General features: G+C 36.7%; 1 protein-coding gene and 1 long non-coding RNA gene across 2 annotated transcripts in view; one reads left to right on the top strand and one right to left on the bottom strand.

Moving 5' to 3' along the window:
- The window catches only part of adamts16 (ADAM metallopeptidase with thrombospondin type 1 motif, 16), a 93,675-nt gene that overhangs the window by 59,750 nt on the left and 14,824 nt on the right, over positions 1 to 19,101 (top strand). Inside the window, exon 18 of the mRNA XM_073871844.1 lies at positions 3,235 to 3,361. Coding sequence (XP_073727945.1) covers positions 3,235 to 3,361 — 127 coding nt within the window. The remainder of the gene's footprint in view (positions 1 to 3,234; positions 3,362 to 19,101) is intronic.
- On the bottom strand, positions 10,881 to 12,219 carry LOC141367199 (uncharacterized). The gene is made up of 2 exons (XR_012371424.1): positions 11,613 to 12,219; positions 10,881 to 11,176 (listed from the first exon to the last, which is right to left on the bottom strand). It is a non-coding gene; the product is annotated as an uncharacterized lncRNA (long non-coding RNA).

Raw genomic sequence — 19,101 nt, 5'->3', positions numbered from 1 at the left:
GTACGCATTGGTATTGGTCTTGTCCTGGTCTCAGTACCTCAAAGTCTTGGCCTTGTTCTGGTCTCGACAGACTCTGGTCTTGGTTTAGGTGGGCTAACGCTATCTGATGCTAGTGAGAGACTAGCAGGCTTTAATGACAGTGCTAACACATTACAGGGACAGTACCTGGTAGAATAAGTAGAGCAACCTTTGGTTCAGTGTCTTGCACAAGCACACAGCGTTGATGGCTTACATCCAGACCCACAAAGAATCTGCACTCAAGAGAACATCAACAGGAATTCCTGTCATTCACAGAGTCATGTCACTTCATTGTTCATTTTTTAAATATTTAGTCTAATTTGATTTGCTTTCAGCTACTAATAATAATGTAACACCCTTAGCTCCGTTTAACCCATTTTACTACAGTATATAGCCAATACTGTACTGTTCATGTCACTACTTGCAGGACTCAAACTGGCAACCTTCTTGTTGTTAACCATAATGTTTCAAATCAATATTAGAGTCAGTGGCATTTTATATAAACTGAAACAACTTTCATTTTCTATTCCTACTTTGTAGACTATACTCTTGTTGTTGGCTCTTTAGACAAAATGTTAGATGCATTCACATTTAAAAAGTCTATTAGTATAAACGCACATGGTAAATTTAAAATGTTTTCACTTTTACCAAAAGGTAAAATCTACAAATCTGTAAACTTTAAGTGAATTTGTGCTTAAAACAAGCCAAAAATCTGCCAATGAAGAAAAAAAAGATTTCTTGATTTAAGTGTTTAAGAAAAAAAGTAAACTTATTTCAAGATATTTTTTCTTGCCCCATTGTCTAAAAACTAGACTTATTATCCTAGGTCATTTGGCTCATTAAGAAAATACATCTTAATTTAAGAATTTTTAGATATTTTTACTGAAAACAAGACAAAAATACTAAGTAAGAAAGTCATTTTTTGCAGTGTTAAGCTAATGTCAGCTGACTCCAAAGGGGATGGAAAAAACTCCTAGGAGGAAAACCCTGTGGGATAAGTATACTATATATTGAGTACTATATTATATATTATAAAAATGTATGTGAATTAAAAGTTTTAATAACTTATAAATAAAAGGAAAGTGGTTGGTTGTCGCTGGGTGATCAGTTAAAAAAAAGAAAATTCTATACTTTAAGATTTATTAAAAATGTTGAAATTAAGGGAAGCGCTTGGTTGTTGCTGGTCAGACATTGGGTGGGCATCACGATGATAGGAGACCAGTGGATCAGTGGTTTAAAGAGCTTCACAGCAGCAGGAACTGGTTCTGTTAGTCTCAGTTAAGTAAAGAACTTTTTGTGATGCAGAAAGGTCCTTCAGATGTTAAAGGTGCATTGTGAGGTGCATATGTTCTACAGTAGGTTGAAGGTGCTACCCACAGCTTTCTTATCACAGGTGTAACTCAAAATAGCGCAAAAGTTCACCTTCAGGTGAGCCAGCAAGCCCAGGTCTGTTCCCATCATTTGTGCTGAGATGGGCTGTACCCTCCTCCCCTTTAACACCAGACCTGAAATTAGTCCTCTGTAAGGGTGTGTAGAGAGCCTGAAGCCATGAAGATGAACAATACCTGCTTTACTGTGTCCTTTAAACCAGAGGTCAAACACCCTCCAGACTAACTCTGAAATAACATGTCCTCTGAGAACAACAGCGTCAGAGGTCAATGGCCACAGTTTTTGTGACAGCTAGATCTACTCAAATAAAGTTGCCGAAGGATTATAGATTTATGTTTTGGATTATAGCCAAGTAGACACTTTTGGGAGAACAAAGGTTGCAGTATGTCCTAAATGAGGGTTTACCTCGACCAGGGGCAGAGCTCACGTCACTCCGCTTTAGCATGATCTCCACTGGTTACCTGTTGCTTCACTTAACTTTTTATTTTTATTTTCCAGCCAAATATCAAAATTACCAAATAATTTACTCACCCTCAAGCAATCCGAGATACATAGTCCATCATCTCTTTAGACAAGCACATTGTGAGTTATTTTAGACATCCAAGATGGTGTTGTTATCGGAAGCTAGTTATTATAGTTTATAACGTTTAAAATATGAATATTTTTCTTACAAAATTGCACATCGATTACTCACAAAAGACATATATTAGCCATTTGAATTACTTCTGTGAAAGATGGATGCACATTTTGGGGGTTTAAAGTTAGAAGTTGTTCCCTGATCCCTGTTTTCTACCTTTATAAAGCTTGGAAAAGCAAGGACGTTTCGTTGCAAAACGAGATAACCACCGTTTTTTAAATTGTTCAGAAATCGTGTTTTTTGGTTGTGCATTCCAATTAATTTCAATGCAACTGCAGTTGGTTTGTTTTGATTTAAAACCTTCATAACTTAAATAATACAGCTAAGTAGCAACATAAAACAAAATAATAACATGATAAAATAATAATAAACATGTTTTGACAAAAATGTTAAAAAATGTATTTATCTCGTTTTGCAACGAAACTCTTCATTTACTAAAATAACTCCAAATGTGTTCGTCTTAAAGATGATGGACATGTGTATCTCGGATTGCTTGAGGGTGAGTACATCATGGGGTAATTTCGAAATTTGGCTGGAGTATCGCTTTAAGATACTTATACTAACATTTAAGGCTTTAAATGGACTTGCACCTGGCTGTCTCGCTGATTTACTTCACCCTTATCAGCCCTTATCTGTCTCTTAGATCAGTGGTTCTTAAACTGGGGGCTGTGGCCACCTGGGGAACCGCAAGATGGTGCCAGGGGGTACACCTACATTCATTTATCATACAATTATTTGTAGTGCATCCTCAGAAAAATAAGGGACCTAACCAACAGCAATATACATTATATAATTTAATAAGTTTTGTTTAATTCAAATTTTAAGCTTTATGTCATACATTTTTGTTGGGGCATGAAGGGATGCGCCGTACACAAGTGAGGCCGCTTGCTGAAAAGTTTGTCTTAGATCATCTGTCCACTGTAGGCGAAAGGTCATGTTGTGTCACTGCCCCCAAGTTTTGGAACTCACCACCACCCTCTCTTTACAATATATCTTCCCTATTTATTTTAAGAAACAACTGAAAACATACTTGTTTGATATGTATTTCCAAAAATGTTAGTTTTAAACTATGTTTTGTCTATGTATGTAATGGTCCAGTCTCCTTCCTGAAAGCGACCTTGAGCTTGTGGAAAGGCGTTATATAAAATAATCGTCTTCTTTTTCATTGATACAATGTTTTCTGTCCTCAGGTCAGATGGTCACTAAATCATCATGCTACAGGGATCTGAGAGTTCAGGTGAACGCCTCTTACTGTAACTCCCAAACCCGGCCCTCCAGTGGTGTGGTGCCCTGCAATACTCAGCCATGCCCCCCAAGGTAACATCTTCCTCTCTGTTTTAACACATTAAGTGCTGCGATTTTCAGAGGTTTTTGGAGGGGACGAGGGTCATATCTATATTTTACCTGCCTCATGGAACCAAGTAGATTTTTGCTTCACTGTTTTGATTTATGAATGATGAGGATAAAAATCTTAATTTACAGGGCTTTGAAACAGAATATTTTCCCCAATTGGTTTGTTCCGAACAGAAACAGTATTTTAACGTTTCCGGTTTTCGGTTCAACCCGAAATAGACGTTCCTGAACCAGTTAGAACAAAAAAATAAAGTTCCCGAACTGGTTAATAACGTTCCATGTCAGCTGTGGGACATACAAATAAGTAGTCTGATCATTAGGACATTAAACTTAAATTATTATTCTACATAATTTTCCTTAAGTTTCTGTCATCAAACATTAAAAAAGGTCACATTATGTAAGCGGCATAACTGTAATTCTGAGATTCTGACACTTAAACACTCGCTCACACACAGATGGAGGACAAATGTCAAACGGCGCTTCGGGAAGGAGATGCAGCATAAACAGTCGCTCCACATAAAGTTAAAATTACGTTGTTTTTTAGTGCTTTATTCCCCAAATGTATTTTAATGGACTACAGTATGAGACACAGTAGAGCAACTCTCTCTCAAGTCTATACATCAAGAGTTCTGATCTTTGAAGGGCATAGGGATAATCACGTTTGATTGGAGATGGACCGGACATATTCAACCACATATGTGTCTGCACGTACAGAAAATTGTTTACTTTATCCCCTTTTTGTCATTAAATTGTTTATAATCAATTCAGTGTTAACATTTGCAAGCCTTTGAAACACATGCAAATGATCAACTTTCACCCTATTTAAATTTGAATATTAATCCGCAAATCGCATGCGAGCTGAACCATGGGTCGTGATCTGTACGGATCAATTGTGACCTGTTACACCACTAATTAGTATTAAAAAAAAAACATCTTGACATACTTGGTAGATATTTACCTCTTATGATTGAGCATTAGAGACTTGGGCTTGAGCTACTTGCTGGTGGCAACTTCAAATTTTTCCCATGAGTCAACAACAACCGGAAGTGAACTTCACTGAGCATTGCACAGAAATCTTGTCAAAGAACAAAAAAAAAATAACGGTATTAACCGGTTACCATGTTTTTAAATAAACGATTCTGTTCCAGAACATATATTTTTGGAAAGTTTCTGGTTTCGTTTCTGTTCCTTGCAAAACATCAAAAGTTTTGGGTTTTCGTTTTTGTTCCGTGAACCGGTTCAAAGCCTTGCTTTTTTACTAAAAAACTAATTTACATGGATGAAACCAGAGAACAGAACATCACAGAGACTTAGGTAAAGGTCATCAAAACCAATTAGCAACTGTGTAGCTTTAGCACACCCGCGTTATGACGCTTTTCCATTGCATAGTACCCCACGGTTTGGGTCGAGTCAGCTTACTTTTGGGGAATTTTCCACTGGATACAGTACATAGTACCTGATACTTTAATTAGTACCACCTCGGTTGGGGTTCCAAGTGAGCTGAGCTAATACTAAAATGTGACGTGAAAACGCTGTAGATCACTGATTGGTCTGAGAAAATCGTGACGAGCGTCATGCTAAACGCAAGATTAGATTTACCTTTGTGAGTGTGTTGTTGAGCAAGCCTGTTGTCATCTGTGCTTTGTTGTAAGTTTTCGAACTCCCTTTTAGCAGTAAAAAACATCCACAGGTTGAGTATCAGGAACACCATACCAGTGTTTTCCAGGTTTGGGGTTTGCGATGGCAGATTCATGACGTGCAGGTCCGCATGCACAGAATTTTTGCAACTTAAATGAGGCTCAGTGGAGCGCGTCGACTTACGCCATGGGTGTTTGTACAGAAACTGTCATGTGAGACAGAGGTAGTGAAAAACGCGATGTACAAACATTTATTTGTGGGGGTCAATTTTGATTTTGAGGCAGACTGAGAAATGAATGTATGGGGATCTATAGCATTCCAATAACGATCTGACATGTATGATGTCACAGCAGTAGGCAGCGCAAATATAACGACACGCCTATAATCCCTCCCACTGCGAAGTGGTACTAAACTCGATGGAAAAGCTAACCAAGCCAAAGTGAAGTGAGCTGACACAACCTGACCTGACCCGTGGGGTACTATGCAATGGAAAAGCGCCATTAGTAACACCCTGACAATGCATTAGCATTGCTTCCTCAAAGACTTGCTCAAATTAGCTTAATACTAATATGCCATTTATCTGCCGTGCCATTACCTCAGTTCAGCCCAGTGCTGTTAAAGACATCTGAGCATGTGATTTTAGACCTCACTGCCCCTGTTTTCTCATCTCCCTCATTATATATTTTTGAGCTGTCTCCTTGGCTACGTCATGCTGGGTCATTTTTCTCTTCTCATGTATGAAGTCTAGTCAGTGGCTCCTGGGAAGCACGATCTATCGCCCGCTTTCTCCGCTGCATCTGCAAACCGTAATTCCCAATAATGTCTGACGGCTTGGAAAGGTAGAAGTGGGATTATAAAATGACACTCACGCCAGGTCTGCTAAAATGTCCGCCAGTTCACAGAACTAGTTAAGTGCATCCCTGAGGGCCCAGCCGTCCTGAGACATCTTTACAACTAGTAGCTGAGCAGATTGCACTGTGTTTCCTCTGAGACGCTCCTTACGACTTATCATAAATTTATGCAGTTTTTCTAAAACCTGCTGTTTGCGTATTAAAGTGTCTGAAACTCCTGTAAAGCCTGCTTAATATTGAGCTGATTGTTTCCCAAGTGTAGCTGTGTTTTCCTTGGCGCTCCAAGGTTCCACTGTCTTTTTTTCTCCCTATCTCTAGCTCACATACTCAGTTGCTCTCTCTTTTGTCACACATTTTCAGTCTGACAGGAACATCATGCACTAGACCTGAAAAGTATTTACATCTGCGTGTTATCATTAACACACACACACAGCTGGCTATACTTGGGGGATAATGCAGGAATGATGGTCATCCGTATACCGTCTTTAACAAACACACAAAGAACCCATTTCCTACATAAATATGCAGCTAAAAGTGCTTAGATTCCTGTAGCTCATTGTGTTAGCAATGCAAAAGGTTGTGGGTTCAATCCCAGAAACACATACTCATTAATAACTCTTTACTATTTTGCTAGAGTTGCTATAAAGCTCCAGCTTTGGTGGGCACAGCGCAGGCAAGCATGAAACCTCCAAAGTTTGTTCCAAACTTGCACCTCAATAATTGCTAAATGTGCATCCCGTGAGCCAACTATATTGATTGAAACAAACCAGTAGTTTTCTTAACACAGTGTTAGAACATGCTTCATCCGTCACGTTTGTGTGAAATCCATTCAAGTTTGATGTACTAGTGACTGTGACAAGAAGGACATTGCCCAATAAACATTTCTCAGGCTCCCAGGCTAAGTCTGGTCACTGACGGCTGTCTGGCAGCACAGTTTGGGTGTGGTTGGGAGTTTTGGCGCTGGGGTGAGGAGGTCACTTTGGCCAGCTTGTCAATGCCAACCATGTTTGTGTCCAGGGTGTACACCTCCATTACTCAAACGCTGGCACTCCAAGGCATCATCCATTCCTGGGACTGCGACAAAGGTGACCTCAGAGCCCTGACCCCAGGTTGTAAATTGGGCAATTTTACACTGACGAAAGAAAGTCATTGGATATGACAGTTCAGCGATAGTTAAGACCAGCAGATCCAGGAAACAGTTCCAGAAGAAGGGGGGAAGTGTGATGTTAATCACACAAGACAACCGAGAGGCTGAATTATGTCTCATAGGATTTGTTTTGTTGTTGTTTTTAATGATGATGCATACTTTTATGAATCCTTACAATGTCTGATGTCCTTTATCATTTATTAAGGGTATAGTTCCAGATGTCAGAAGTTTTAGCATTAATTCTACATGACTGTGCAACCACATGTTCTGACAGACAGTTGAATCATTTTGATCCATTGCAAAAGACGTATATTCATTTGTGCCTTACCATGTACAGTAATATATGGCTGAAGTAGTGATTTATAATACAGGATATTGACTATGCCGTGAGATCATGAGACACTGCATGAATTCACTTTTGCATTGCTAAAGTCGACGCTTAGCCTGGTGCTGAAAGGTGAGGGGTTTTGAAGGATGAGATCCTTCAAAAGGATTATCGTGAGGGTTTTGGGTCTGCTGAGAAAAAACAGACTAGACCAGTTGCCAGCCAAGATTGACACATTAATGCTCGGAGGAAAGAAGCTTATGTACACTTTTGCCCACTTTCTGCATGAAGGAGGGGTGGACAAAGTGTGTAATCTTTGGCATGTAGGCATGTGCGGTGCAAATTTTTTATATTTTGTGTAGTCATAAGGCAATTTAACACATACATCACTTTCATACCTTTAATGACATTTGTCCATTAAGAAGTCACACGTAAAAATGATTTGTTGTCGCAAGTTGTGCATAACACAACACAAAATAAACACTGATCACAAGACACAAAGCATAAGTTTAAATCCTGACACCAGGAACACGAACCAAGACTAAAAGTGCAGTGTCAGGACCCAAACAATGTTCTTTGATAAAATATAAATGTAAAACTGAACATGGCATGGCAAACATCATGCTAGAAATGATTGAATCCAGACTCGATGTGCCAATACAAAGCACAGCAAAACAAGGAGAACACATGGCATCAAGAAACACATCAAGAGCCATGTGCTCACAATCATACAAGAGACAAGACCAAAAACATTAGTCCAGACATACATCCTGATACAAAGGACAAAACATAATATATAAGACTGAGAGTCCCAGGCATCATGCTCTGCCACAAGACTCAGCGCTGTCACAGTCTCACAAAAAAACTTAAAAACACCCGACTGTGACAGTAGCTGTGTTTCCATTAAAGATTTGTGCAAAACTTTAGCATTTTTTTAAATACTGCTAAAGTAATTTAAATGAAAGCGTTTCCATTAAAGTGCATTTCATTGCTAAAAAACAACGTTATTTTGTGTATTGGGTATGATGCAATGTGTTCTTGTGGTTTAGGGTTAAAAAAATTTTTTTTCCATATACCATACTTTTTGTAGCTTCAGATTTAACTCTCTTCCTGAAACGCACGGATTTGAAAAGCTGATTTTCTGATTGGCTAATCTGCGCGTTGTGATTGGCCTGAATACCTCTGACGTCAGCTGAAATTATTTGCTTGTCGGTTCTTTTGACGCCACACGAACACACCTCTGCTGTCTTGTCCTCCAATCAAACATACCGCACAATATTTGAAGAGTTTTGTTGCAAACCGAGATAACCACCGTTTTTTTAATTGTTCAGAAATCTTGTTTTTTGGTTGTGCATTCCAATTAATTTCAATGCAACTGCAGTTGGTTTGTTTTGATTTAAACCTTCATAACTTAAAAAATACAGCTAAGTAGCACCATAAAACAAAATAATAACATGATAACATAATAATAAGCATGTTTTGACAAAAATGTTAAAAAATGGATTTATCTCGTTTTGCAACGAAACTCTTCATTTAAAGAATGATCATGTGACTTTAATGCATGTCAATTAATATAATAAATATAAATGCGAAAAAAAAACATTCCATTTCCATTGCAGTTTTGCAATATACCGTATTTTCCGGACTATAAGTCACACTTTTTTCATAGTTTGGCGGGTCCTGAAACTTATAGTCAGAAGTGACTTATACGTCAAAAGTATTTCATATGAACCAAGAGAAAAATATTACCATCTACAGCCGTGAGAGTCCGCTCTATGCTGCTCCTGCATTTATGTAATTCAATGGATTCAGTGATGTTGAATGACTTCGGGACCTTTTTGAACTTGATTTGGCTTGTCGTGTTAATTTAGCCTATTCAGCCTTCCAGGTATGCTATTAGAACGGATGTGTTAAAAACAACACATTAGTGTTGATTCTGGGACAACAAAGAATTGCGTTGTCCTGGAATCCACACATCTCTGTGTTATTATTGAAATTACACATTTTGTGTTACTTTTAACACAACATTTGTTTTATTTTAACACAAAATGGCACATCGTGTGTTAAAATCTTAACGCACAAAGATGTGTAAATCTTTCTAAGAGTGTAAGCTATTGTGTATCGTGTAAATAACTGTTTATGTTACTATAACATGTACGGACATCTATTCAGCCTGCTGTTTCGTGTGCTATTGTTTAGTTGAATAACTTACCTTTCCAGATTAAATGTCTGTTGACTTGGATTTTATAAAATCATTTTCTAAATAAATGCGACGTATAGTACAGTGTGACTTATATATGTTTTTCCTCTTCAAAACACATTTTTCACTGATGCGACTTATACTCCGGAGTGACTTATAGTCCGAAAAACGGTATTCCTTTTTTTAATTGCCTGAACAACCACCTCACCCGAGTTGGTTGGTTGAAGAGTGCATTTAAATGTAGTTAATCATTTGCAATTTTTTTTATTCAATTATTATGACAATTTTAGTCACTAAAACAACATTTTTGTTGAATTTGCAAAATGACATCACAAACTGTAAAAGGCAAATCTTTAAACCAAATATTAAATCAAAGAACAGTCAAGATACAAGAAACAATAGTGTAGTGCAAGTTATAGTCACATGTTAAGGTCTATGCCGTAGCTACGCCATAGGTTATCCGTAGCCTGTGCTTTGCTCTGCGTAGCCTGATGCACACCTCGCCAAAATTTTAACAGCGCGTCCGCCAGTTTTTAAAGCTATTTTTAACAACACAAATAAATTCTTTCAAACAAACAAGCGCTTTAAACAAATAAATTATATTTACTGAATTCTAAACACTAAAGACTAGACCTCCCTATCCCTGAGTTTTTTTTACATTTTTGATGGATCAATTACATCTTCATAAGAAATCTGACCAAGAATTGCAGAGTTAATTCCTATGATAACAGGGCGACTGTGGTGTTCTTGTTAAGGGCTTGTACATGTGCAATGAACACAGTCTACCATAATTCTGATAAATAAAATAAATTTTTAATAATATTTCATATAATGCATATTCTACTTAAAATGAGTGACATAACTGCATACATGCATCTTTTGCATGTTTCTTCCCTTCCTCTTTTCTAACATGTGCACCTTCGGCTAGATGTTTTCTCATCTATAATGTTTTTTATAGATTTGAAATCTGTATAACCTGTTAGCTAGCACTTATATTTTTGAGCATTTTCTGAAAAACGACAACTCCAAACTAAAACATCTGCAGCTCTTAAACCCTATGGTCTATATTCATAATTCTGGTCTTGTTTGAAACTAGACACTTGACATATTGTTGCCTAATAGTCATAACAACTCAGAGTAGTAAAGAAACAGAGTAAAACAAGGTAAAATATACATTAAATGACTTCCGTTTTTCTTTAAATAACATTCACTTAGCAAAAAAGGTATGAAATGGTCATGTGAGACACCTGGGGGACACCATATAGGTGAACTGAATGTCTGACCATGCTGTGATTCAAATTTGAGAATGATACTCCAAAAAATGTTGTTTCTGTGAGCTTTTATTTCAAAAAAGTCCAGGCGTCCTTTCAGAAAAAGTGCACTTGGAAACTCCAAATATACACATGATAACAATATGACATGATTATAAAAAGAAAATGAGTCAGGACTACATATTACATTATGTATATCAATTCAGAACTTCTCTGCCCACCAAAGAACATAGAAAAAACTATTTCAGAAAAAAACATTTGCACATTATAACAAAATACTTGCTATTTTGAATATGGTCGCTCATAAATGCACTCCAGGTTCCAGTATTCCTGTGTCAGCTGAAGTCCTGTTTTACATCACATCACATCACACACAAAGCAAGAGAGGATATTAGTTTGAGTCAAAAGTTAGAGACATACAACTATTTGTATGAGAAACTATGATGTAATATACATGAACATAATACATATACACAAACACACACACATTACATGAATATATTTATTTATAATTACAAATGTCTTATGTTTGCCAAATAACCTATATTTCTCAGCTGGTAATACTCATATTTTCCACCACATATCTTATTTTCTAGTTTTTAGTTTGTATATTCTGTGCATTTGATTCATATAGCTATAAATATGATGCATTTATATAACATGTCATACAAAAACGAAACCATGTAAAACTCGTATATTAGTCATCTCCAGTGTTACTTTATAATCAAAACAGCTAACATGAAACAAGAAATGTAACGTAAATCAACAAAAGAATCCACTTACTTTATCCAAGCGAGCGCAGCTGAACTCATAATCCGGTCCATCTCTCCTCGACGACGCGCTTTGTTTACATCCAGTCTTGCATTGTTGATCCGCGATCATGCTCTTTATCAACTTCTCCAAAACACTTTCAACACAAAAAAGTCATCTGCAGTCCACGATCCACAATGGAGATGTTATATCTAACATTTGAAGAGGTTTCTCAGCGGCTCCGGAGAGCTTAGCCGGCTGCTATGCTACCCAAACAAACAAACGCGCACGGAGGGGGCGTGGGCATTTCTCTCCATGCGCTTCTGTAGATTTGCGCAGAAGTACACTTTACTGACGTAAGTTGAATCCTTGTAATCGTTTCATGATTGGTTACTTCCTCTGTCAATCAAAGCTTTGCTCACTATGCATTGGCTGGCTTTGTTTTGGTGTAATCCAGTCAAAAGCCTATGGCAAGCTGAAAGACATCTATCTAGGCAAATCATTGATCGCATGAGATTTTGAGTTGTCAAACCTTTTCTGATTGGACAAAACAGAAAAATAGGGCGGGATATTTATCTGAACAGTCTAACGAAGCAGGAAGAGATGGATTTTCACTGATAAAAATCGATATTTGATAGAAAATAAACATGATCGATCTTACTTTGCGGACGCGCGGATGTAAACAAAGGAGGATATTGCTGGATTTCTCACTATTTTTCATTGTTTTGGATTAAAACGTGGGATGCTTTTTGAAGAGTGGACCCTTACCTTGCAATGTACGTTGAAGTTTTTGGGAATTGTCAGAAATTGTCAGAACCATATGGCAAGCCATGTGAGTACCCACAAAATTTTTTATATGCATTCCGTCTGCATTTCATTTAATCTTTTCCACACCAGTGTATTGATTGCAAAAATAAGCTCAGAACATGAATTTGGAGTGTTTAAACTTTCAAATAATGCAAAGTTTATGATTGTTGATTGAATATTTGATGTTAAACAAAGTACAAAAACACGTAAAAACGCCCCCTAGGGCCCGCCGCCGGGCCGGTGCGTGTTAACAAGATAAGTCACTCCCACATTGACCCGTTCTCCTCGCTCAATACCCCTACTTTGCACATTTTGCATTGGATGCAGATGTGCAATCTGTATCAGCATATAACAGAGGAGATGAGCATTGCTCTCAACTTGCCATCATACTTCATGTCATTCACTGATTGATTTGTTCAATGTTGCATGAAGTCGAAAATGCACTGCCTTTGAAATCCGGGTGGCAAGGAGGCACACACTCGTAGTCTGAGGGGTAAAAGCACCATTTGAGCATTACCTGTACGTTTCTTTTCACAGGTGCCCAGTGCCACCCCAGCCCAAATGCCATCCTGGGTGGCTGCCCATGTCACCCATGCATAAATCCGCCACAGATTTGAATATATATATCTTAAGTATTAATTTAATCAGATGAGAAAACCTGCACTCGTGTAATAACATCATGAGTCTGAATCATAGTTACTGCTTTGTCAGTTCTTAGATTTAGAGATTGTTTGATATTTGTTTTATTGCAACAGTCCTTTAATAAACAGTCCTTTGTTTCGGCAAACATTTTCTTAAGTACTTTTTATGTGATTCATGTCATTGGGTTTTGTTATATTTGGACTGGCCTCATGAGTGTCTCTGTGCTTTGCATAGGATATATACAGTACATAAATGAGAGGAATGGATATGTTTATATTTTTTAGGCCTATTTTTTATTTACCATCCTGATGGTAAATTTTTCATCTTGTTTTAAAAAAAATTGCTTACTTTTTAGTCTGTAGTTTTCTTGACGGGATTAAACATCATCTAATCTTTATTTTCAAAAACACACATCCATGCATACACTATACAAATATCAGGAACAGGCAGAATGAATCTTTCCAGACTGTTTACAGTAATGCTTTGGTGTTGAGGGACTAACCTTCACTGTGAGTGCTGAACACTCTCGTTGAAAGTATCAGACAAGTGTTGATGGCTTTAGAAACAGGCGTGTCTCTGACCGACAGAACCGAAACCTCAAGAGGGACACGAGTCCAAGTCCCAAAAATCTGTCTCTCATTTATGTTGCATCATTTTCTTATTGCTATGAAATCATTAACAACTAGTCAGATAATATTTGCAAGCTCTAAAATGTTGATGCAAAATTGTAAACAGTGATTGGTTTATAAAGATTTGATTGAAAGCTTGGAATTAAGTAGAGACAGCGTTGATGACTTCGTATCGGACAGCAGTCTGTTGAGTTTTTTGGTAACTAGGAGATGTTCTCATTTGAGGGATCTGCTGTATAATGCGGTTGCCTTTGGCTCTCTGCAAATTGACATGTTTTGGTTTTGGACCTTGACATGTTTTCATGCCCCCATCAATTGAGACGAGTGGAGATGGTAATACAGATAACCAATAGACATCTAATGATTTCATGAATGACGTTATAGTCTATTCAGAAGGGCTCTGTTAACACACTACATGAATCCTCATAATTGTTCATGATTTAGGAGTTGGCTAATTTGTATGAATTCATACAACCATGTGTAGATTTTTTGTACGATTTGCCTTGACCCCTGTGACATGGGGTTAGGGGTTGGGTTTCGGTATTTTTTTTATTAGAATCGTACATTTTTGCACGATTAACTTCGTATGAATTCATACTAATTAGTTAACTCATAAAATATGTACGAATTCTCGTGAGATCCGGCTGGATAGATGATGCATGAACGTGAATGATGCATCAAATCTTGTGCTTTGGATTAGTGACTGGACATCTGGAAAATAGTGTGATATCTATAACTTGCAAACCATATAAAGACTTAACTAGGATAAATAGTCTGTGTCTGATCTCTTAAAGAAATAGTTCAGGTTATCAGATTAATAATTCTAATAGTTTAGATTATTCCGGTATCTCATGATTGTTAACAAGATGTTTGACATCATGGCCATCAATCTGTTGTCCACTTTTGGTCGAGATTTTTAGTTAATATTGGCAAACCTTAAGGCCGTTCCTTGGGCAGTTCATGACAGACTATTAACTGGCTTTAGAAGACTTTTTAGGGTTATTTTATAATTTTGTGAATTAAGGCTGTGCGATTAATCGCAACTGACTTTTGATTAAAAATTTTTTTTAAACAAAAACAAGATAATAAAGCGATTATTGTGCCACATTTCATTTCTGTTGTTTAGTTTGTGTAAAAGATCCAGCAAATCTCAATAAGTGCGGGTAAATCAGGTCTATTGATGGTGTCAGCATGCATGAACAAAAGTTGCGGATGCGTATAAGAACTCGGATCGCTCTGTAAAACTGTTAATATTCGTAAAGATTTTGTCATTTCACTCAACCTGAGACAAAACAATTACTTGCTTTTAAAATCAATGAAGTCCATACATGATGCTATAGCATGATTCTCGGTGTAACTCTCTGCTTGCTCGTGATACAATAACACCTTTGACAAGAAAGAGGAGAAAATGCTGTCGCAGTTAAAGGGCACCTATGATGCAAAATTAATTTTTACATAAATGTTTGTTGGCAGTGTGTGAACACAACCATCCTACAATGAAAAAAATCCACCCCATTAAACCAAAGCAGTCTAATCCAAAGCAGTGTAAGTCCAATAGAAAGTGAATAGAGACAAACCTTCTTGAAATCGACACCATGCTCACCACCTCATAGCACCTGTCACATTTATAATCTGATTTCTAGAGATCTGTCTGTCATGTACAGAATAGTGTCCAATAACAACAATATACATTTAAAGCAGCACACTGGTGGGAAACAAGTGGCTGAGAAAAAGGATCATAATGTATAGTCTCATCATATATGATGTGTTTCTGAAGACACCACTGCTTTGAAATGTAATCTTAATTAAAATTATCATAAAAATAATCCAACCCAATCTCATCGCATTTCATGGTATAGTCACAAAATATTTGATTTATTTGTGATAATGGACACGATTTTTCTCTTTTTTTGTGTTCCTGAGCATGACTTTCTTTTTCATGTTACACAAATTTGTATAGATTCTGTTTACTGCATTTCAGACATCCCAAGTCAAACCCCAAACCGTACTTCAACCCCAGGTGACAATAGTTTAAAACTAGAAAATAAAATGTATGAAACATGTCATAAAATTACATAAAAAAGTTCTAGAAGTGCTAGAAATTGACACAAGAAAAGAAAGTCGTGATCATTGACATGAAAAAAAGAGGAAATCGTGTCCATGAACATGAATAAATAAAACAAATATTTTGTGACTATATCATAGGGTTGAATAATTATGATTTCAGTTCTGGCCAAAATAATTGTGATTATGTTTTTTTTTTAATCGAGGAGCCCTTGGACAAATTAACTGTAAAGTTGGTAAGAGGTAGGCAGAGGCAACAGATCAAAGTGCAGACATTTATTTATAACATTAAAACATGAAACAAGGTAACCCAAGTATAAACAGAACAGGACACAGAAACCAAAACTTACATCCAACAAAGACTGACACAGGACATCTGAAACACTAGGCTATGCATCGATGTCACTTTAGCACATGAACACACCCCCTTTGGAAAGAATGAGTGGCAAAACTTTGAACAAAATGTCTGGGTTTAATAGAAAGCGGCAGTATAACTGACAATTAGAGACTGTCCTCCAAAAATGTGCAAGCACCTTATTACACAAAAAGTTAGGTATTAAGGGATTAGTGTCCTCAAGCAGCAGTAGCTTATACAACCTGTTGTTACGTTTTAAGGTTTTTGTCTCATACATCAGATTAGATTAGATACATTTTATGAATTTGTAAATCTAAAAACTGCTTCATAAACATTTATGGTTTTAAAGATATTTTGGAGCATCTAACCCCACCCTCACCCTAAACCCAACCCTAAACCCAACCACTTCTCAACCATATAAAACACAACACGCAAGTAAAAGTACAGTCACGGATATTTATTGCATAAATCTGAATGAAAGTATTACAAACAATTTGCTTTGCAAACCTTGCGAGCTGAAGCCACACGATTACTTTATATGAAGAACTCAAAACGCACAGTCAGATCTCATTCAAACATAAACCAGCATGATATAGTCGGTCACAAGAGCCAATAGCGCTTCACATTCTTATCTATAATGATGCAATCGGTCACGAGACACACGAGAGCCAATGTCTTTTCACAATCATAAATGACGTATCATCGTTTCTTCTGGCGGCAGATTTTAAATCGGTGTACACCGGATCTGATATTCACAGCGGATTGTCATCACTTTTGCATATTTTCTTCAAATAAATCGATTGTTTGACCTCGGTACACTTGGAATATTTTAAGTACATTTTTAAAAAGTTGTGACTGTTTTGAGTGTTGTGTTTATATCCTATAATATATAAACGGGTACGTTATTTGCCCTAAATGCCTAAATAGCGTTGTGTAATAAAATACAATTAATCCTGGCAGTTTAAATTAAAAATCATATCCCAGTACATGTCATCATAGCAAATTTATACCCCAAAATATCATTTTATACCATAATATATTAAGTTTCACCTGCTGCTGGTAGAGGTTCTAATTTAGTAAACGCATCTATTGGTCGTATTTGGTGAAATGGACAAACGATTAAAGCAATCATATGGGTTGGAGAATAGGTTGGACAATTATCATCTTAAATTAAATTTAGTTGGCCTTGACAGCGACACTGACAACTTGCAAAACAACCATTAGTCCAGGGATCTTGCATGTGACCAGACATCTCTTTTGCAGACATATATGTTTGTCTTGCCTATACTACCAAACCATAGCTACAAATTCTTGTTGAATCTGTTTGCACAGTCGATCAGACAACCACTTCCCTCATTTTATACGTGTTTTTGCGGATTTCACGCTACATGCTAACATTATTGGGGGTAACACATTACAAGTAAAGTGCATTACGTAATAATATTACTGTTCTGAAGAATTGAGTAAAGTAACACATTAAATAATATAATGTACACATTAATATTTGAGTTACTTTTTTAAAAAATTAATGCAAGTTACTTTTTTAGTTTAATTAATTTGATTTAAAAAATCATATACTGAATTAAACTAAACGTAGTCACATTATGCACTCTATTCGTACACGCCTGTGTGGGAACAGCTTGAGTCCGAAACTGAGATGGCAGGCCAGAGCTCGACATTTTTGTGATAAAATATGCAATTTCTGAATGCAGAACTTTTCAGTCATAAAAAACACCTGCAAGCCTCAGCCAAGAAAAAGTAAAGCAAAAGTAACTAAAAAGTAACATAAGTATTACTTTCCGTGAAAAGTAACTAAGTAACGCAATTAGTACATTTTTTGGGGAGTAACTTAATATTGTAATGCATTACTTTTAACCCTAAGAGCCCTAAGGTCATTTTTACAATGTATTGTCCGTCTGGTTTTATTTTCTTAAAAAGCTTGTAAAACATCAACCCTGTAGTGCACAGACAATCTACAAACATCTTTTTTTTCAGGACAAGTTGGACTGTCAGAATATGTGTGTTGTATTGATGTCACATGAATGTAAAATAAGTTATGGGACCATAAAGACAAATAAAAAAATAAAACAGAAATTGAATCAATTATATATTTATTGTAATCACACAGAAAATAATAAAAGCTAAGCATTTTTCCTCTGTAAAACAGTTGTCTCATGTCTTTGGAGTCCTTGAGCACAGAAATGAACATTATAAATTATACAGATCAAAAATTATTTACATTTTTACAAAAAAAGTCCAGGCGCTTTCATTACATTTATTGATGCAAAGCCTCAAGCCACATGCGTGATGACGCACACATGCGTGATGACGTACTCAAACAGAAAGCATCAGTGGACATTGTAGCATTTAGCTAGCGGTAAACCCGATAGAAAAATCGATAAATTATGGACATCAAGTGGATACATCTAGGATGTAAGAGTTTGGATGCATTGCTGAACAACTCCGAAAAGAGGGACAAGTTTCAGGCTGGATAAAAAACTTTCTGTAAAAGCTAGAAAGACACCAAATATATCCCCGTGATAGCTAACTCCTCAGCTATTAGCAGAAAAAAACGGTAAGAAGCTACGTTTTACGGTTATTAAGAATCAGAGGTGCCATTTTCAATCGTCGACGATTGATTGGGTTTCTGAGGGTTAAACATAACTTTCCCCAACACTTCATGCTAATGCTGTCACACGTAGGGAGACAATCAACACATCGACCAATGAACAAAAGAACTACAGACTACAAAACAGAACTTCAAAATAAGAGTACAGGACTAGGGAAACACAGAATGAGATCATGACAGAAACCATCTTTTTATGGATACTTTTAGTTTTTGGACATATAGGTGAAGTTCATTATATGGACAAGAGCAACATATACTGTTTAACTTTTGTGCTTTACACGGTTCCTCTGTGCAATATACCAAAATTAAGTTTGCTGTAGAAAAATCCTATAGTGTATTTTGTATTACAGATGAATTTGAAACAGAATGAAATCTATCATGTCTTGTTAACAGTCA

This window comes from Misgurnus anguillicaudatus, chromosome 10, assembly GCF_027580225.2.
Source record: "Misgurnus anguillicaudatus chromosome 10, ASM2758022v2, whole genome shotgun sequence".
Lineage (NCBI taxonomy): Eukaryota > Metazoa > Chordata > Actinopteri > Cypriniformes > Cobitidae > Misgurnus > Misgurnus anguillicaudatus.
The sequence above is the reverse complement of the archived record's forward strand: the minus strand, read 5'-3'. Positions and strand labels throughout refer to the sequence as shown.